The sequence below is a fragment of the Rhinatrema bivittatum genome, chromosome 2, assembly GCF_901001135.1.
Source record: "Rhinatrema bivittatum chromosome 2, aRhiBiv1.1, whole genome shotgun sequence".
NCBI classification, from domain to species: domain Eukaryota; kingdom Metazoa; phylum Chordata; class Amphibia; order Gymnophiona; family Rhinatrematidae; genus Rhinatrema; species Rhinatrema bivittatum.
The window spans coordinates 149975245-149996649 of record NC_042616.1 but is presented as its reverse complement, the minus strand read 5'-3'; the positions used below and the strand labels follow the sequence as shown (position 1 = coordinate 149996649).

The window sequence follows — 21405 nt, the reverse complement described above, 5'->3', positions numbered from 1 at the left end:
AAAAGGTTTGGGGGGGGTGGGGGTCGGGAGGGTGGGGGAAGCTAAGGGAGCTGTTTTAAAGGGTCGGGGTGGCTTTAGGGGTTGTTTTTGTGTGCCATTTTTCCCGCCCTCCCCCAAAACGATAAGAGAACCCCATGAACAATTTTGTGGGGTTTTCCTATTGGTTTTGGTGAGCCCCCGATTTCTCACGACTTTGAAAATATCGTACGATATTTTCAATCGTCAGAAATACGATTCATATCCCTATTTCTCCTCCAATGAAACCTTCACTCTTCAGGCTCTTTCTAGGTGAAAGATGCCTCTTTCTCAATAGACTGGAAACTGATTCCCTGGGTCAAAGGGTATTCATTTGCAGATGGAACATAAATAGATGTTGATTCAAAAAGGGAAAAAAACTAACAGGAGATGTAAGGGTGGAAAAACTTTCTTGCCTAAAAAATGAGATTTATTTATTTATTATTTAGGGCTTTTTTATACCGACATTCATGATACCAATCATATCATATCGGTTTACAAGAAACAATGGTGCAAAAACATTAACATCAACATGAACAATAGGCGAAGAAAGACAACTCAAGGTTGAAACTCCTCTGCATTGGGTCACTAGCAGGACTGTTCCCTGGAGCAGTGATAGAACATTGTAGAATCTTCCCTACCCCTTGATCTAACCTTACACAGGGAAGCCCCAATCCTCTGTGAAAGGGCATCAAGGATCTCACAGGGAAAACTCTCAGTTTCCTGTCTTTTAGCCAGTTTGTAGCCACGAAAGGACATCGTCACCTATCCCATTACTTTTTACTTTTCCTAGAAGCCACTCATGAAGAACTTTGTCAAACACCCTCTGAAAATCCAAACAGAGAGTAGGATTAAATGGCCAATTCTCTCAGTGGAAGGGCATGGGCAGTGGAGTGCCTCAGAGATCTGTATTGGGACCCGTACTTTTCAATATATTTATAAATGATCTGGAAACAAATACAAGTGAGGTAATCAAATTTTCAGATTATACAAAATTATTCAGAGTAGATAAATCACAAGCAGATTGTGATAAATTGCAGGAAGACCTTGTGAGACTGGACAATTGGGCATCCAAATGGCAGATGAAATTTAATGTGGATAAGTGCAAGGTGATGCATATAGGGAAAAATAACCCATACAATAGTTACACGATGTTAGGTTCATACTAAGAACTACCACCCAAGAAAGAGATCTAGGCATCATAGTGGATAACACATTGAAATCTTCGGTTCAGTGAGCTGCAGCAGTCAAAAAAACCAAACAGAATGTAAGGAATTATTAGAAAGGGAATGGTGAATAAAACGGAAAATGTCATAATGCCTCTGTATCGCTCCATGGTGAAACTGTACCTTGAATATTGTGCACAATTCTGGACACCGCATCTCAAGAAAGATATAGTTGCGATGGAGAAGGTACAGAGAAGGGCGACCAAAATGATAAAGGGGATGGAACAGCTCCCCTATGAGGAAAGATTAAAGAGGTTAAGACTTTTCAGCTTGGAGAAGAGATGGGTGAGAGGGGATATCATAGAGGTGTTTAAAATCATGAGAGGTCTAGAACGGGTAGATGTGAATCGGTAATCCAGCGAAAAAGGGGGTGGGGGGCGAAGGGGGGGGGGGCGGGCCTGGGAAAGACCACAGCCGTTCGCACCACTGAGGTGCAATTTCACTGGCCACACTGCAGCTGGCTGCAGTCTTTCGTCAAATAGCACCACTGACAACAGCGGTGCCACAGCCGACTCCTCCCCTCCCCACTCTGACTCCTCCCCTCCAGCTATGAGCTACTTGCTAAGTTCATGGAGTGCACCTTGTCCTTTTATCTGAGAGAGTAAATAACCAATTTACATTAGCTTGTTCTAGTCCTTTCATGATTTTGTAGACTTCTGTCATATCCCCCCTCAGTTGTCTCTTCTCCAAGCTGAACAGCCCTAACCTCTTTAGCCTTTCCTCACAGGGCTGCCATTCCATGCCCTTTAATATTTTGGTCACCCTTCTCTGCATGTTCTCCAGTGCAACTATATCATTTTTGAAATGCCGTGACCAGAATTACACACAGTATTCAAGGTGCAGTCTTACCATGGAATGATACAGAGGCATTATGACATCTTCCGTTTTATTTGCCATTCGCTTCCTAATAATTCCTAACACTCTGCTTTTTGATCACCTCAGCACACTGAGCAGATGATTTCAATGTATTATCTAGTATGACACCTAGATCTCTTTCCTGGGTGGTAACTCCTAAGATAGAACCTAACATTTGGTGTAGCGCACTGTTAACCCTCATTTGGACGCGCGTTTTCGACACGCTAGCTTTACCCCTTATTTAGTAAGGGGTAATAGCGTGTCGAAAACGCGCGTCCAAACCCCCCGAAACTAATAGTGCCCGCAACATGCAAATGGCTGGCGTTAATTTCTGCCTGCGCCGGGGAAGTGCACAGAAACCCAGTAAAAACTGCTTTTCTGTGTTGCGGTCTCAGTCGCCGCTACGCCGCCCGAGCCCTTACCTCCTCTGCTGGGTCCGGGGCCTTGCCGCGATCCGCGGGATTCGGGGTCGGCCGGGCCGCGTGGTGATGGCCTCCCCGTGTGCGAGACGCCGCCAGCTCCGTGGGACTCCTCCCCCTCGGGGGAACGCGCGCGCGCGAGGGTTGGGCTTTTCACGGTGTGCTGGACCGCCCCCCGAGTGACGTCAGCACCGGCGGGACATTTAAGTCAGCGCCAGTCCCCTGGAAGTTGCCTTGCAACGTGGTCACCTTGTGAGTAAGTTGCTGTTCCTGGAATCCCTGTTCCTGCTCGCCAGTACCAGAGTTCCTGCGTTCATTTTGCCTGCCTGCCTGTGACTCGGATTGGACCTGACTTTGCCTCTGCCTGCTGCCTGCCTGTGACCTGGATTGGACCTGACCTTGCCTCTGCCTACTGCCTGCCTGAGATCCGGATTGGACCTGACTTTGCCTTTGCTTGCTGCCTGCCTAGACCCCGGACTGCCTACTCGTTTTGACTCCTGCTGCCTGCCTAGACCCCGGATTGCCTACTCGTTTTGACTCCTCCTGCCTGCCTAGACCCCGGATTGCCTACTCGTTGACTCCTGCTGCCTGCCCTGAGCCACGGACTGTTCCTTCTCGCCAGCGGTTCACCTAAGTCCCAGCGGTCCGGGTCCCTACGGGCTCCTCCTGGGGGGACCTCGGACTTCCAGGGCGAAGACACCTAAGCCCTAGCGATCCGGGCGCCAACGGCTTCTCCGGGGGCGTTTCGGGTTTCCAGGTGAAGATCAGGCCTCTGCCTGGCGTTCTGCCTCCCGACTGTCCTCGACGGTCGGCCCAAGGATCCACCCTCTAATCGTAACATTTCTGTGCACTCTCCGACTTAATATCATGGCGATATTAAGTCGGAGGCCCCAAAAGTAAAAAAAAAGTAAAAATTAAAAAAACAAAAATTAAAAATCGACCTGTGGCCCACGGGTTGGAAGACGGATGCTCAATTTTGCTGGCGTCTGTTTTCTGAACCCGTGGCTCTCAGCGGGCTTGAGAACCGACGCCGGCAAAATTGAGCGTCGGCTGTCAAACCCGCTGACAGCCGCTGCTCCTATCAAAAAGGAGGCGCTAACAACACGCTTGTGTCCCTAGCGCCTCCTTTTACCACGGGCCCTAATTTGCATAGGCTACCCTCCTGAATCGTGCACCCAGGAGAGTGGCCTGTGCGCGCGTGTTTTTCTGAATCAGCCTGATTGTGTAACTACAGCAAGGGTTATTTTTCTCTATATAAATCACCTTGCACTTGTCCACTTTTGGCTTCCAAATGGCAGATGAAATTTAGTCTTCCAGTCTTGCAAGGTTCTCCTGCAATTCATCATAATCCATTTGAGATTTTACTACTCTGCATAATTTTGTGTCATGCGCAAATTTGATCACCTCACTCGCCGTAAGCCTTTCCAGATCATTTATAAATATATTAAAAAGCACTGGTCCAATTACAGATCCCAGAGGCACTCCACTGTTTTCCTTTTTCCATTATCAAAACTGACCATTTAATCCTACTCTTTGTTTCCTGTCTTTTAAGCAGCTTGCAATCCACAAAAGAACATCGCCTCCTATCCCATGACTTTTTAATTTTCTTAGAAGCCTCTAATGTGGGACTTTGAATGCCTTCTGAAAATCCAAATACACCACATCTACCGGTTCACCTTTGTCCACATGTTTATTCACCCCTTCAAAAAAAAATGTAGAATTGTGTGGCAAGACTTCCTTTGGGTAAATCCATGTTAGCTGTGTGTCATCAAACCATGTCTATCTAAATGTTTTGTGATTTTATTCTTTATAACAGTTTCCACAATTTTTCCTGGCACTGAAGTCAGGCTCACTGGTCTAAAGTTTCCTAGATCATCCCTGGATTTGTTTTTAAATATAGGGGTTAAATTGGCCATCTTCCAATCTTCAGGTACATCGGATGATTTGAATGATATGTTACATATTAAATGAAATAGGTCTAAATTTCATTTTTTAGTTCTTTCAGAGCCCTGGGGTATACACCATCTGGTCCAGGTGATTTACTACTCTTCAGTTTGTCAATAAGGTTTACAACATCTTCCAGGTTCACCATGATTTGGTTCAATTGATATGAATCATCACCCATGAAAACCTTCTCCAGAATGGGTATCTCTCCAACATTCTCTTCAGTAAACACTGAAGCAAATAAATTGTTTAATCTTTCCGTGATGGCTTAATCTTCTCTATGGTAGGGGTAGGGGATAGATCACTTTTCAGGCCTAAATACCTGTAACTGTCATTCTCATTTGGGGGGGTTTGGGGCTCTTTTTGATGGGCAGAGGATTGGGCCATGACGCCTATTCAGGAGGGTTTTTTTTAGCTTACCATTGCTTAATAGCTGATATTCTTTGAACACATTCTAGGACAACTTTAATCTCCCTACCACTCATGTCTGAGCATAGCTGAATAATTTATTCAGCTATTTCAGCTGTGTCCTAGAATGCCCCAGAAATGTGCCTACATTTAAACGAATAAGTGCAGGGGATATTCCAAAATAGGCATTTATCCATATACTGTAACTTTTGAGTTATTTGGATAAATCAAAATATCAAATACCCGATATATTCTTAAAAGCCTTTGAATATAATCCTCTTTGAGTTTAAAAGATTTGTTTGTGGATTATGGATTTATTAAATAGAAAGTGTATTTTGTGACAGATTATCAATATTGAACAAGTACCTCAGTAAAAGTCTATGCTGGAACAATCACCATGTCCATTGTCATTATTGCTACTTACAAAAGGTTAAAAAAATTTAAAGCCATTGCCTAGGAGGTTTATCCTTTCCCACTTTGGAGGAGCTTCCACCCTGGGAAACAACAGAGAAAGTCTGAGCCCCAGTATTGATGGTGGTCTATGACTTATTATGAATTCTGAGAGTCAAGGTTACACATAGAAGTAAAGAAAATTGGCTGGAATACTTAGCTAATGGAGCAGATGATTACATTTTGTATTATTCAAGTTTGATAAAAATGGAGCAAGTATATGGAAGTACTATTTTGCACTGTTCATATCTACCTGGCCAACATAGATATCTGTTTCTACATTCAATTTCTATTTCAAGCACTTCTGAAAATTCTAAGAAAGTCGATGAGCCAAATTATATTTCCTTATTCATGAAGAATATTCAACACTGATATCCAGGCCTGGGATCTTGTGTATTAAAAAAAAATAGCACGTTCCTACTCATAGGGAAAGACAGAAAAAAAACATTAAAGAAAACCTTTTTAATTTAAAGAGTAAGTTCAAGGTGCCTTTTTATTTAGCTTGGTCCTATGAATCTCATGATATATCCATACCCAAATAAAGAAGATCAAGTTCACTGAAAATTAAAAAAAAAAGATGGGACCATGCCTAGGCTTTAAGGGGTGGATTTTAAACCCTCTCCTGTGCGTGCCGAGCCTATTTTGTATAGGCCCGGCGACGTGCGCAAGCCCCGGGACACGCATATGTTCCGGGGCTTGAAAAAAGGGGTAGGGAGTGGGCAGGGTGGGGCGGTACGGGGGTGGGGTAGGGTGGGGCAGGACCGGGCCTCCGGCACAGCGGCCATGCCGGGGGCTCGCGCCAGCACTCGGCCAGCGCGTGCAACCTGCACCTGCCCAGAGGCAGGCGCAACTTATGAAATAAAGGTGGGGGGTGATTTAGGTAGGCCTGGGGGGCAGGTTAGGTAGGGGAAGGGAGGGGAATGTGGGGGGGGGGGGCGGAAGGAAAGTTCCCTCCGAGGCCGCTCCGATTTCAGAGCGGCCTCGGAGGGAACGGGGAAAACCATCGGAGCTCCCCTAAGGCTCGGCGTGCACAAGTGTGCACCCCCTTGCGCGCACCAACCCCGGATTTTATAACATGTGCGTGGCTGCAAGTGCATGTTATAAAATTGGGCGTAGATTTGTGCATGCCGGGTTGCATGCACAAATCTGCACCCGCGTGTAGCTACTAAAATCTGGCCCTAAGTATTGATATTTTCTGTGTTCATCTATTTTTGTTCAATTTGAAGTTTCCAGCAGAATGTTGAAATGTATTCAACTATTTGAATGGATCACTATGAGAATAGTGCTCTGGCATGTTTCAGTATTCAAATATGCCTTAGTGAAACAGCAGCAAACAAATCTTATTTGGCTTCTTTAGCAGTAGATTTGCATGCTATTCTTACTTAGCAAAAGATAATTTGTCATTTGAAACAATTTAGATAATGTTTATATCATTCCAAGTTGTTTTCATATTAATACAATAGAAAAAAATAAAAAAATGTCATGTTTTATTTTCTATCATTTCTTTTATGTGCACTATTTACAAACAGTGCAAATTGTGGTGTACCAATTCCCTGGGCAAACATAGTAACCCAGGGATCTCTGGAGACTCCCTGTCTCATCCTCCCGCTTCATCTTGAGGTGGCCAAAGTTTCCCCCAAAAAGTAGTATTGGTTAAAAAAAACCTCTATTCTCATGTCCTGCCTCTAACCCCAATCCCTCCCTTTTGTTTAAAAAAAAAATATTACCCCTATCCCTGGGGATGCTGCTTGGGAGGTGAGGAGAGAGCTGAGATCTGCCGCTAAAGTAAATGAGCCTCCTCCTCTCCCATGAGCCCTGGCATCCAGGAAGATACGGGAGACCTGAGAAGTGATAGGCCTGCGGTGTACTGAAGCCATACACCTGATGGGCATGCCCCTTAGGAAAACTTTCTTCCAATTTTTCTCTTTTATTCTCCTACTTGTGCATGGGGAAGAAGCAGAATGGAAAGATCTAAGTTTCCACAAAAGTTATATCAGGTCCAGTGGATCAGCACCTCATTCCATCTTCTCTCCCAGTATCTTTGGGTAAGTTAAGGGAAGACCTTTTTATATCTGGAGTCTCCCTTAGTCCAGGCTAAAATTCCCTTCCTGTTCAACCTTTAGCCTCGGATCAGGAGATATCAAGTCAAAGGAAGACATCCACTTGAGAGCTCCTAAGTAGCTAACTCCTGATCAATCTGTGGAACCTCTGGATAAGCCCTCTTTGGGCTACATAGAGTCATCGAATCTGGAATGTGAGGTGAGAAAGGCTAATCTTGCAGGGCAAGCTTTGATTTGTGACTCTGGATATTAATTCTGTTCCCCTGCTAGATATGTGGAGGGTGGTTACAAGGATGGAGAAATCCTTACTATAGATGAATGAGTGAATAGGCAACTTGGTAGAAGATACATCTATGAAACAGCTGGAATTTGAGCAAAGATGAGTGGTGTTGAGATGGATATATTAGAGGTTAAATCTGTAGTATCTGCTGAGCAGGCAATGAGATCAGTATATATTAAAGACTGCCTGGTAACTACTAATATCCTGGAAAGGAATGAGAATACACTTCGTAGGAACAATTTTCACTTTTTAAATTTTCTACTTATTCAGTCCGGTGGGATTCCGCTGGCAAGGCCTAGATTCAAGATGAAGCCTTGACCTTGAGTAGGCTGAGGCCATGGTAGAGCACTGCAGCTTCAGACTTAGCCTACTCAAGGGCGATGCCTCAGCCGTAGCCTAGGCCAGAGACCGGACCCAGATCCAACACTGCGGCCTGGCCAGGAAGCCAGTTCCGAGGCCAGAGCATCGATCCAGACCTAGGATCCATGATGAGGCCCAACCCGGAGGACAGGTACCAATACCTGGGCCTTGACCTAGGCAGGAGCCCGAATCCAGGCCCGATGCATCAGCCCAGTCCAGTGGTCGGGTCCCTCCGCTGGGACCTCAGCCCAGACCCATGCCTGACACTGGGGTCTGGCCTGGAGGCCTGGTCCTGATCCCTGGACCTCAGCCTAGGATTAGGCCCAGGCCAGGAGCCCAGGCCTCAAAGCAAGTCCATCATCTTCTTCTTTCTTCTTCAACTGATGCTGTCCGCTGGTATTGTGCTGGAGTTAATTAACTCCTATGCATTCACCTCAATGAATGGCACTATTTTGATATATGGAGAAGAAGAGGGTGCCTCGGCCGCAGCCTAGGCCGGAGCTCTGGGCCCAGGCCTGACTTTAGGTCGAGGACCAGGTGTTGGGACCTAGCCTCCGTTCCGGGCTGTAGCATCAGGCCTGGATCTGGGTTCTGGCCTAGGCCTAGGCCCAGGCATCAGGACTCGGCCTCGAGCTTGGCTCTGGCCAAGGCCCCAGTATCAAGACCCGGCCTCTGGGCTGGGCCATGGTGTTTGGCCTGGGTCCAGATTCCAGCCTAGGTCGATGCCCAGGTGTCAGGACCCTGCCTCTGAGCTGGATCCCAGTGTTGGGCCTGGGTCTGGGCTGAGGCTCTGGCTTCAGGACCTGGGCTTTGAGCTAGGCTGCGGCATTGCAACTGGGTCTTGGCTCCTGCCAAGGCTAAGGCATCAAGACCCGGCCTGGCTGCTTCTGCAAATACCCAACGTATCGGGTAAGTTTGTTCGGATAGGGGGCTCCACCAAAGCCCTGGCATTGGACTAGGTCTAGCCCGAGAGCCCAGCGTTGCACTTGGGTCTAGGCTGCAGTACTTGCTTTGGGCCTCGGCCTATATCTTAGGCTAAGCCTAGGCCCGATGCATTCATTTAAAATGAATGCAACAAATAAAGTTTATTTCATTTGGGGGGGCTTTGATTCATTTTGGGGTACCCTGAAAAAACAAATCAGTCTTATTTGTCACGTTTGCACATTTGTTTTAAATGAATACACATCCCTAATAATAACATTGGTATTTCCAACCTTCCTAGAATCCTCTTTAGATATTATAAGAACATAAGAACATGCCATACTGGGTCAGACCAAGGGTCCATCAAGCCCAGCATCCTGTTTCCAACAGTGGCCAATCCAGGCCATAAGAACCTGTAAGAGCAACTTTGTTAGTCTCCTTTTGTCTTGAAAGGTCCAGAAAAGGACCAGAAAGATAAGGACCTGATAATTCATAAATATTTTCCTCTTAAACATATGTTATTTTGTGTTCATAAAATTCAGATCTTCCCAGATATTTCAAATAATAAACAAGCAAGGAGGAGCTAATTTTGTCATTTAAGCAGAGAGTTTATCACTTGGAGGAATTTTCCTTTTTTTTTTAAATACACTTGCAAATCTTTGGTCAATTTCCAACATAATAAATTCATATTTTCTGATCCAGAACACCTGGCTAGATTCCTCAGGGAGAAAGAATTAGGTTAAAAATATTTGTCATTTAGTTATAGATGATGAATATTAATGTACCATTTAAATTATGTATGCTCTCCTCTCTTTAAATATATTTTTTGATCTTTAGATACTACCTTATGTAATTGGTTTTCATTTCTTTTTTTTCAAATTATATTATTAAATATGGACTAGATTATGTAATGTTTATTATTGTGTTTGGATAAAGTATTGTTTAATTTCTTGGGGGTTTGCCTTGCATTACATGTATTCATGATAATCTTTATAAGTTTTGAAATTAATAAAGATTAAATTATTAAAGAAAAAATCACCCCGACTGCCAGCCCCCATATCACCCACCTTGGCTCACCATTCCTATTCCACACCCGCCCCCCCCCAAAGGCCAAAATCATTCTGGTGCTCTAGTGGGGCCCGGGAGAAATTCCTCTGCTCCCGTATCTGGCAGCCACCATTTTCATAAATGTTGCCGGCTCTTTGCCCCTATAATGTAACAAGGGCTACGCAAAGGCTGTGGTAGCCCCTGTCACATGATAGAGGAAAAGGGCGGCTGTTGCCATTTTTGAAAATGGTGTTAGCTACCCTTTGCCCCTATCTTGTGACGGGGCTACTGCAACTATTGGGTAGCATCTGTCACATGATAGGGGCAAAGGGCAGGTGTACTTTTGAAAATGGTAGCCTCCAGGTCCAAGAGCAGAGGGGTAGCTCTTGGGCCCCCACTAGACCACCAAGATGATTTTGATAAGTCTGGTGGGAATCATGGGGGTGGGTGATGTGAGGGATGGAAGCCGAGGGGGAGACATGTAAATGTTTTGTTTTTGTTTTTTTTTGCTAATATTACCTTTGGGGGAATTTTGGCCACCTCTAGGGGTAATGTGGGGCGGGGCAGGGGTCTCTGGAGATCCCTGAGATCTCACACTCAGGCTTTACCTTGTTTTCATTTTGGAAAGTAATGATTGTTATTTTGGGAAAGAAAACATATAAAACTTAAAAAAAAAAAACAAGAATGCATTCTCAAGAAATGACATGAGAAACTAAATGACAATTTTTGTTGTGCATGTCACCTTTTGAGAAAACCATTTTGCATTTCAGAATCCTGTTTTAGAAATGACTGGTGAGTATATCATTGTTAATGCAGACCTATTTGTATCATTTTTTTCTTTCAGGAGGACATGGATCATAATTACTATATTTCTAGAACGTATGGTCCAACTGATTCAGCCAGCAAAGATCTGTGGGTGAATATAGACCAAATGGAAAAGGATAAAGTGAAGATCCATGGAATTCTATCCAATACTCATCGGCAAGCAGCTGTAAGCAATGCTCTACACACTTACACTTTCCCTTCAAATGAACAGTTCTCTTTTTGTTACAGTTTACTCACTGCCTTTATAGATATAGATTTTGCTTTAAATGGCAAAATTAATTTTGGATATTGAGTTTGATAATTGTAACTACTACAGGTAATCATAGTTAAAATCAAGTGACAGAGGAATTTATGAAATTCTACATTTATGGGTCAATGTACTAGATTGCGCGCATTATTCTGTGGGTGATATTCAAACCGCACAATTGCACAAGTTTTCCCTTGAATATTGCCTAAGGGAAAAGTACCCATTCAAACCTGCACCTGCTATTTGTGCAGATACGTTTTTCCTGCTAAAAATGCATGTATATGTTTGAAAATACAAACATGCATACATATTTCCAAACTCAAACCTCACCCCCAGGATTGCCCCCCTCTATCGAGGGCAAATGTACTTGCTTAGTGGTATCACATGGATAAACTTAGCCACATATAGGAGTAGATTTTAAAAGGGTGCGCCCCACCCCTGGACCACCCCTTTTTGCAAGCCCCGGAACTTACACGCATCCCGGGGCTTTATGCGCGTTGCCGGGCCTTTCGAAAATCCGGCCCATAGAGTAGAGATGGGCAGAGGAAACATTTTTGTTGTAATTCACTTATTTCTTTCATAGGGCACCTCCATTCCATTTATATTAGTTTAATCAAAAAATAAAAATTGTTTCTTTGCTGTATTTATTCATTCATTTACCATTTAACTCAATGGGTGAAGCACTGCAGCCTATTTTGGGCTCCAAAATTGGGGTTTTCTCATTAATTCTTATGAAATTTGTGAGAAGACATCATCAGAAGAGGGAAAAAACTCCAAAGTACCTAGTCTGTGGAAGGTAGGCAAAAAAAGTGGCATTAATAGCCTAAGGCAACATAAAGAGGCAAGGGGGTTACCAACAGTGGCAGAAGTTCTCCAAAGCACCATGAGAGGAGCAAAGAAATAGCAGGAGTGGGAAGAATACCCCAAGACTTCAAAAGAGGATACCAACAAGAGTGGCATCAACCCTTGAAGGCAACACAAGAGGCAAAGTGGCTAAGACTTGCATCTACTTTCTAAGGCACCATGAAGGCAGAATAAAAGTAGAATAGGTATCAGTAAAATTACCAAGACACTGATAAAGGATCAAAGCAGCAAGAAGAATGGAATCAACATACCAAGGCACTACGAAAGATGCAGAACAGCTCCTCACAGTGGCAAGAACACCCATGCCATTCTAGAGTATGGCAGCAAAGCAGAGCTGCACAAAGACCCCCAAGGGCTATAGCAACAACTCAGAGTGGCATGGGAGATGCCTGTCTTCCTGTAGAAACACATGCTAATTGTCAGATTTATGGTTGAATTTTAAATTGGCCACTTGAGTAAAAATCGCCACTTTCGCGCGTGGCTGGGTCCTGTGTGTGCCGCGCGCATTTTCAAAAGGGCCCGGCCATGCATGTAAGTGGCAATATGTGCACAAGTGCCTGGCCCTGAGAAAGGGGTGGGCTGGGGGAGTGTGTTCTGGGCAGGGAGGGGCAGGGTGGGACTGAGGTCAGCTGGGACAGTGGCCATTAGCTACTGCCCTTGGGAAGCATACGCCTGCAAGTCGACGGGCACGCACAAACTACTTCTGCTCCAGGGGAGCAGTAAGTAGTAAAACAAAAAAAATGTAAGTCACTGGGACAGGTTTAGGGGGTAGGGAGGAGAGGGTAAGAGGGAAGGGGTTTCGATAGAGGGGCTTGGAAGTTCCCTCCCAGTCCGCTCCTTAATTGGAGCAGACTGGGAGGAAACTGGAGAAGAACCAATTGCATTGCCATGCATCATTTGCAAAAATTTCCCCCCCCCCCCCATGCGCCACCTACACTTGCGCACGCAGATTGTAAAATCTGGTGCACATGTGTGCGCGGCCACCAAATTTTATAATATGCGTGCATGTTATAAAATCAGCGTGACCATGTGCACACGCCGGGAACCATGTGCATCTTTTAAAATCTATCCCTTAGTGTAAGACAATTGATTTTTTTGATTGGGTGACTAGAGAATTGGATCGAGGAAGAGCACTCAATGACATCTATTTGGATTTCAGTCAAAGCTTTTGATACCGTTCCACATAGGAGACTTGTGAACAAAATGAGAAGCTTCGGAGTGTGCGCCAAGGTGGTGAAGTGGATTAGAAACTGTTTGGCTGATAGGAGACAGCCTGTAATGATAAATGAAACCTATTCTGAAGAGAGAGCCTTGTTAAGTGGAGTGCCATGGTATCGGTATTGGGACCATTTCTGTTCAATATCTTCATGAGCGACATTGCAGAAGGGATAGAAGATAAAGTTTGTCTATTTGTGGATGATACCAAGATCTGCAAGTGAGTGGACACACCTGAAGGAGTAGAGAGGATGAAAAGTGATTTACGAAGGCTTGAAATGTGGTCGCAGATTTGGTAGCTGGGATTTAATGCCAAGAAGTGCAGAGTCATGCATCTGGGATGCAGTAATTCAAAAGAGCTGTATGAGATGAGGGAAAGGAAGGCTGATGTGTACAGACCAAAAGTGGGATCTTGGGATGATAGTATCTGTTGAGCTCAAGATGGCGTTGCATTATGACAAGGCGATAGCTAAAGCCAGAAGAATGCTGGGCTGCATAGAGAGAGGAATAACCAGTAAGAAAATGGAGATGGTGTTGCCCTTGACCAGGTCCTTGGTGAGGCCTCAACTGGAGTATTGTGTTCAGTTCTAGAGCCCTTATCTCAAAAAGGATAGAGACAGGATGGAGGCGGTCCAGAGAAGGGATTCCAAAATATTGTAGGGTCAGTATCAGAAAACCTATGGTGAGAGACTCAAGGATATGAATATATGTATACACTGGAAGAGAGGAGGCAGAGAGATGATATGATACAGACTTTCAGATACCTAAAAGTTTTTAATGATGTGAAACTTCAAACAATTTCTGTGGAAAGAAATCAGTAGAACTAGGTCACAAAATGAAACTCCAAGGAGGACGGCTCAGAACCAACATCAGAAAATATTTCTTCACGGAGACGGTAATGGATGCCTGATATGGCCTTCCAGAGGAGGTGGTGAAAACCAAAACAGAGAAAGAATTCAAAAGGACATGGGATAAATACTGTGTATCCCTAAAGGCTAAAGGATGGAAATGAAGTGTGCATGGAGTAACTTGATGGTGTGGTGGTTTTTACCCTTAACCATAAGCCTTGATACAGCTGATGCAACGCCATCATTGCTCTCTGCTAAAATGGCAGGGGGAAAAGGGGAATTGGATTTGTTTAGCAACTGAGGGCCCCAACTTTTACAGTCTGGGGAAACAAGTATGGGGGTAACTTCTTTGATACTTTGATGCAACTCAGACTTTGCTTTCTGCTTCAACAGCAAGACATAACAGGGAATTGGATTCAACAGCAATCAGCAAGGGCTACTGTGGGAAACTGATAAGCATGGGAGTAATGGGGAATTGGATTCAAACAGCATCTTATGAGGGCCCTGACTTTTATGGTCCAGGATACAGAGAAGCATGGGGCAACCTAGAGGCACAGCATTTAAGCTTACTGGATAGACTGGATGGACCATTTGGTTAAGAACATAAGAACATAAGAAATTATGTGCTCCGATGGTATTTGTTCGCTCAATACATCCTATTGTCCTTAAAATCAAGGATTTCAAAAATGCTTCTGTACAGATTTGTATGCTGTGATCCAAAGCATAGTAAGCACATACAAATCATTGGAGTATATGTAATCTGGCTTTTGCTGACCTACAAGCCCCTGACACAGCCTTAAAGGGTGAAACTCGGCCAGAGTTGGGTGTTTTATGGGCTGTTTATCCCTGTAATATAAATAAAGGAATCCCATTTTTGACGACTCGCCTTGCCTTACCACTGTCACCACAATATATGGAATTCTCTGTTGTTTTCTGCCCTAACAATGCAGATGTGCTACCCCCTCATAGAATTTATTATTGTCCAATTGAACTTCAGCTGGGGTAAATGCCCTCCCCTGAGGGAGAGTGTACCCACTATCCGAACCAAAGGTCATGGCCCTGTCACAGTACATTTAGGTTAATTTGGCTTTATACAGCATCAGGTCTATGCTAAACTGGAAAAATACTCATTTGAGCAAAATGAACTTCCCTTTCTGGGATACATTATCTCCTCTACAGGTTTCTGAATGGATCCAGAAAAGCTAGCTGCCATTCTTCGCTGGCCCCTCTTGACAGCATTTAAGGCTCTCCAGTGTTTTTTAGGGTTTTCTAACTACTACCAACAGTTTGTCCGTGACTAATCTTCCTTAGCGGCTCCTCTCACCACCCTTATTAGGAAGGGAGCAGATCCCCGGTTTGGATTGAGGAAACCATTCAAGCCATTGACCGTCTGAATTAGAAATTTACCTATGATCCATGCCTTTGCCACCCTGACCCGAACACATGACCATTTATCGTAGAGGTCGACACCTCCATGTTTGGGGTAGAAGCCTTTCTGCTTCAAAATGACCCTCATGGTGTTCTTGTTACCTGTGTCTTTTTCTCAAAGAAGTTCTCTTATGTTCTTATGTTCTCCCTGATGGAGAGGAATTACACCATCGGTGACTGGGAACTCTTAGCAGTTAAATTGGCTCTCGAAGAATGGCTCCATTTGTTGGAAGGTGCTAATTCCTGGTAACAATCTACACTGACCACAAAAATATTGAATATTTGGCTCAAGCCCGGTGCTTGAATGCTTGGCAAGCCTGCTGGTCTCTATTTTAACCTATTTGGTTTTGAGTATGGTATTGACCAGCAGGAAAGAATCTACACGCCGACACCCTATCCCATTCTTTCTAAGTCTAAAGTCTTCCAGAATCCTTGAGATCTATAATTGATCACACAAAGATCTGCCTGGCAATCACCTTGACCTTACCCCCAGGAAAAACAGTGGCAGCACGATACCTCAGGGAACGAGTACTGAAATGGGCCCATGATTCTTGGTTAGCTGGACATCCTGGCCTCACCAGGACCTTTGAACTACTCTCCCATTATTATTGGTGGCCTCAATTGTGACAAGATCTGAAGCTCTATGTGGAATCTTGTCCAATCTGTGTGGCGAATAAGATGTCCAGAGCTGACCCTGGGGTCTACCAGAACCGTTGACTACTCTCAAGGGACAATGGACCCTCTTTGTCATGGATTTCATCACCAATCTTCCAGTTTAGGATGGCAAAACTACCTTCTGGGTGATTGTGGACCAGTTTTCAAAAATGGCTCACTTCATTCCTTTGTGTTATAAGGTGAGTTTTTCATGTGCTTTCTACTTTGGACTATGGGGAGTTAGACATTTGAATAGAGATGTCACTTCTTTCCCCTTCAAGCACTGCCATCTGCTCCTGAACTAGCTTTTCTGTTTATTCAACACGTCTTTCAGTTACATGGCCTACCTACTCATATCTTGTCTGATTGTGGGGTGCAATTTACTGCTTGTTATTGGTGGGCCTGTGCAGCAAATTTGAGATCACTTGACCTTTTCTTCCACATATTACCCATAGACAAATGGACAAACTGTTTGGACTAATCAATCTCTCAAAACCTTTTTATGGTCCTAAATCAACCAAAGACAGGATAACTGGTCCTCCCTGTTTCCCTGGGCAGATGCCTGCCATAATAACCACATTAATAAATCTACCAGCTTGTTCTTCTTCTTCCTAATATATAGATGCCACCCCCGCATTCCGGTGCCACTGATTACCACCATGGAATGCCCATCTGCAGAGATCAAGGGAAAGGAATTACTAAACCTCTGGTGCTCAACCCTTCAGCTCTTGAAAAAGGCTGCAATCCATTCCAAAATACAGGTGGATAAGAGATGTCAGCCAACCCTTAAGTTTCAACCTGGGGACTTAGTCTGGTTGAACACTTGAACCTAGGGGCTTCACAAGTTATCCTTCAAGTTTGCTCCTCATTTCATCGGACCCTTTCCAGTGATCCATCTTATTGGCCAGGTAGCCTATAAACTTAACTTACTGCCTTCGATACATCTTCATTCTGGGGTAGATTTTCAAAGGGGTACGCGCGTACGATACGCGCGCACCCCCCAAAAACCTACCCCAAGCCCCCCCTGCGCGCGCTGAGCCTATTTTGCATAGGCTCAGCGGCACGTGCAAGCCCCGGGATGCGCGAAAGTCCCGGGCTTGCATGGAGGGGCGTGTCGGGGGCGTGCCACGAGTGACGCGGCGTTTCAGGGGCGGGCCCGGAGGCATGGTGCTGGCCCGGGGGCGTGGTCGAGGCCTCTGGACCAGCCCCCGGGTCGGGTGATGGCGTGCCAGCAGCCCGCTGGCGTGCGCAGATTTATGCCTGCTTTCCGGAGGCGTAAATCTGCCAACAAAGGTGGCAGGAGTGGGTTTAGATAGGGCCAGGGGGGTGGGTTAGGTAGGGGAAGGGAGGGGAAGGTGAGGGGAGGCGGAAGGAAAGTTCCCTCCGAGGCCGCTCCGATTTCGGAGCGGCCTCGGAGGCCTCGTATCTTATAAAATCCAGCGTACATTTGTTTGCACCTGGTGCACGAACAAAAGTACGCCCGCGCGTACATTTATAAAATCTACCCCTATGTGTTTCATATATCTCTGCTGAAACCTGCAGTACTTTTGTGTCCCTCCAGACCACCACCCCAGCTGCAGGAGATCCCAGTAGAAGAAGAGACATTATATGAACTTATGGAGATCTTAGACTGAAGAAGAGTCTGAAATAGATTAAAGTATCTTGTTGCTTGGAAGAGTTGCGGCCCTGAGGAAAATTCTTGGAAGCCTGCTTTTAATCTACAGGCCCCCCAATTGCTCCACGAATTTCATCACTGATACCCAATGAAACCCAGGCCCAGAAAATTAGAGAAGAGAGTTTGGAGAGAGGGTACTGTTAGAATTCAGCCACCTTCCCAGACTCCTCAGCTTCAGACACTCACTGCATGCCAGGGAACCACTGTTGCACACTCTGATGTGCATATTACTAGGACCTGGCAAAGAGGCACGTAGGGTGTGCGTGCAAATTTGTGCGCATGATTCTGCACTCTGGCAAGAGAGTCAAGTAGTTGCTCTGATGATGATGTCACACGCTCAAGACTACTGAGCCTGCCTGGACCTGGATTTCTTGCCTTGACAACAGGTTCCTTGGCCTATTCCTGGTTTCTGCCTTGCTTGCTCTGTGCTTGGTTCTGGATGTTGCTCCTGCCTGCTTTCTACCCATTTTCACCTTGGACCGTTCTGGACTCTGCTTGCCTGCTGCCTTCCTTGACCCTGGACTGGTTACTGAATTCTCCTTGCCCGATGCCTGCCTTGACCAAGGACCAGTTACTGGATTCTGTGTGCTTGTCTCGACCCTGGAACGGTTACTGATTTCTTCAGGGGTCCACTGCCATCCACATCAAGGCTGGAGCTTCAACAACATCACAATAAATATTAACCAAATGCTCTTATATCATATTATCAAGTAATTGATGACAGCAGAAAAAGATCCAGTTTGTTCATCCAGTCTGCCACCAGTCTGCCACCATTTTCCTGTGTGGAATTATGAGTTGGGCTTGTGTGGGGCAGCATGCTCTTGTGCTGTTCCCTTTTTTGGTTGTTTTCATGGGGCGGGGCCCTTGGATCTATGGGTTGAGGTATGAATGCAGTAAAGAAGTCAGGGCACCTTTATTTATTTCCTCATGGTTTTGGAAGCCTTTTTTTGTTACTGGGGACGATTTTTTCACCCTCCTGCCTGTGCTTTTATTTTTTCCTTGTATTTTGTTTTTTTTTTAAGAGTACCCAATTTTCTTTTTTTGTGTAATCTGTGTGGCTTGAGCCAGCACCATCAACTTCTGGAACAATTGTCTACAGTCCATAAACTCACTCCTATCTAGCCTTAACCTAGTACTTAATACGTCAAAAACAGAACTTTTGATTATCACTCCAGATGAGAACCTTCAGCCTACCAACAACCTAACCTCACCACCAATGATCAATTCCACTCAAGTAAGAGACCTTGGGGTCACCTTAGACAAAAGGCTGAACCTCAAAGAATTTGTCAAGAACACAACGAAAGAATGCTATTATAAACTACATATTCTGAAAAAGCTGAAACCCCTCCTGCATTTTCAGGACTTCAGAACAGTCCTCCAAACAATACTATTTCCAAAATCGATTACTGCAACTCTCTGCTTATAGACCTTCCAACCATAACCACAAAACCTCTACAAATGTTGCAGAACTCCGCCGCAAGGATTCTTACTAACACCAGCAGAAGTGAACACATACACCCATACTAAAACACTTACACTGGCTCCCCATCAGATCTAGAATCATTTTCAAAGTGCTAACTATAACACACAAGAACATCCATTCACAAACGTCGCTAGATCTAAGCCTTCCACTTCGCCTACACGAGTCTTCACGACCAATCAGAACAAGATACTTAGGCACCTTACACGTACCTTCAGCCAAGTCCTCACTCAAGAAACGTGCATTCTCGAACTGCCAGCCCCTTCATTGGAATGCCCTCCCCACGGACATTCGCCTCGAAACGTGTACTCGAACATTCAAAAAGAAACTCAAGACCTGGCTCTTTACAAAAGCCTACACTTAAAGGTCTAGCTCAGAACCACATCCCAGAACTTGAATCATTCTCGCTTTTATAATCATATCAAACAACTCCTAATTTTATCCTTGGTCTCACAATTCCAATCATTAAATATTTGAACATGCTACACCAATACCTCTTAATCAGATGTAACCTTAGTTTTTGAAGTTCTTCACTTCCTATAGAAATAACCGCCAGTTCTTATTTACTTAACCCTATTCTGTAGACGTAAACTTTTCTGAAGACTGTAATCTGTAAACACCTGTATTTATTATAAGAACTGTATTTACTATTTATATTTATTATTTAGCTATTAACATTGTTCTATTACCACCTTGGTACTATTTCTCTCCTTCACCTCTAACTCTAAGTTCCTACTAAGGTTAGCCATGTTATTTATACCCAATTGTTGGATGTAATTGTATATTTGTTTAATTGTTCAATCTGTTTTGATGTAATTTCTGTTCCTTGTTCCGTGTAAACGAAGTGGTATGCACTAGTGCATGAACTCCGGATATAAAAGCCTTTTAAATAAATACAATAAATAATATATTTATTTATTATTAGGATAGTAACTACTGCTTCATGCAGGTTAATCCATGCCTTCTGTTAAAGGTTGTTAACTTGCTGCTCTGTGCAGGTTACCCAGTTAAGACAGATTACTTTTTTCCATTTCCATCCTTTAGCCATTAGAGATCCTCTGTGTTTAACATCTTGTCTTCACTACCTCATCTGAGAGGGCATTCCATGAATCCAATAGCCTTTCCATGAAGAAGTATTTCCTGACATTCTTCCTGAGCCTACCTCTCTGCAGTTTCATATCATGATCCCCTAGTTCTACAGCTTTCTTTCTGTCAGAAAAGATCTGATTCATCATTGTGCATCATTAATATCTTTCAGGAATTTAAAAGTCTGTAATAATATCTTTCCTGTCTGTCCTCTCCTCTAAGGTATACATAACTAGGTCCTTCAGTCTCATCTCATAAGTCTTTCTGGTGCAGACCCCACACCATTTTGGTTATCTTTCTCTGGACTACTTCCATACTGTCTCTATCCTTTTTGAGATGAGGTTTTCAGGACTGAACACAGTATTCCAGGTGAGACCTCACCAAAGACCTGCAACTGTTTCTAAGCTGTATAGAGACTTTATTTTTCCTGCTGGTTATTCCTCTCTCCATGCAGCCTAGTATCCGTCTGGCTTTGGTTACTGCCTGCCACATTTCATCAGATCTTCTGGCATTATCACCCTGAGGTCTTTCTCCTGGGCCATGCACATACGTTTTTTTGCCTCCTAACACCATACTACCCCTAAAGAATTCTGCACCCCAAAAGCGTGTGCATATGTCTTCTCCTGTGTTAGGAGAAATTCTCTGTACTCTCGCAGACTATGTTTATGCCCCATTTTCTCCTAATTTACATTGCTTCAATCACATTAACTCTTTCCTCCAGTGGACAATATTAGCCACAGTCTTCTCCATGGGTCACATCATTTAAGTTTCATTGGCAGTCACTCCTTGAACTTATGGATCTCTACCAGTATGAGGGTGCACGCTTAGCTAGATTAGGGTAGATGTGTAAATCCTCCATGACTGAAAGTGAAAATAGTGTGCTCCTATGTTATATAAATCCTTGCCACCATTTTCCTGTGTGGAATTATGAGTTGGGCTTGTGTGGGGCAGCATGCTCTTGTGCTGTTCCCTTTTTTGGTTGTTTTCATGGGGCGGGGCCCTTGGATCTATGGGTTGAGGTATGAATGCAGTAAAGAAGTCAGGGCACCTTTATTTATTTCCTCATGGTTTTGGAAGCCTTTTTTTGTTACTGGGGAC

The 21405-nt window shown here is 44.4% G+C and overlaps 1 protein-coding gene across 3 annotated transcripts in view; it reads left to right on the top strand.

The window, feature by feature from the left end:
- Positions 1-21405, top strand: part of PLXDC2 (plexin domain containing 2) — a 968372-nt gene that overhangs the window by 460776 nt on the left and 486191 nt on the right. For 2 of the 3 annotated variants that reach the window (XM_029588732.1, XM_029588734.1), the window contains exon 3: positions 10830-10976. The exons of the other annotated variant lie outside the window; for it this stretch is intronic. In XM_029588732.1, the coding sequence (XP_029444592.1) occupies positions 10830-10976 (147 nt within the window). The remainder of the gene's footprint in view (positions 1-10829; positions 10977-21405) is intronic. 3 annotated transcript variants of the gene reach the window in all.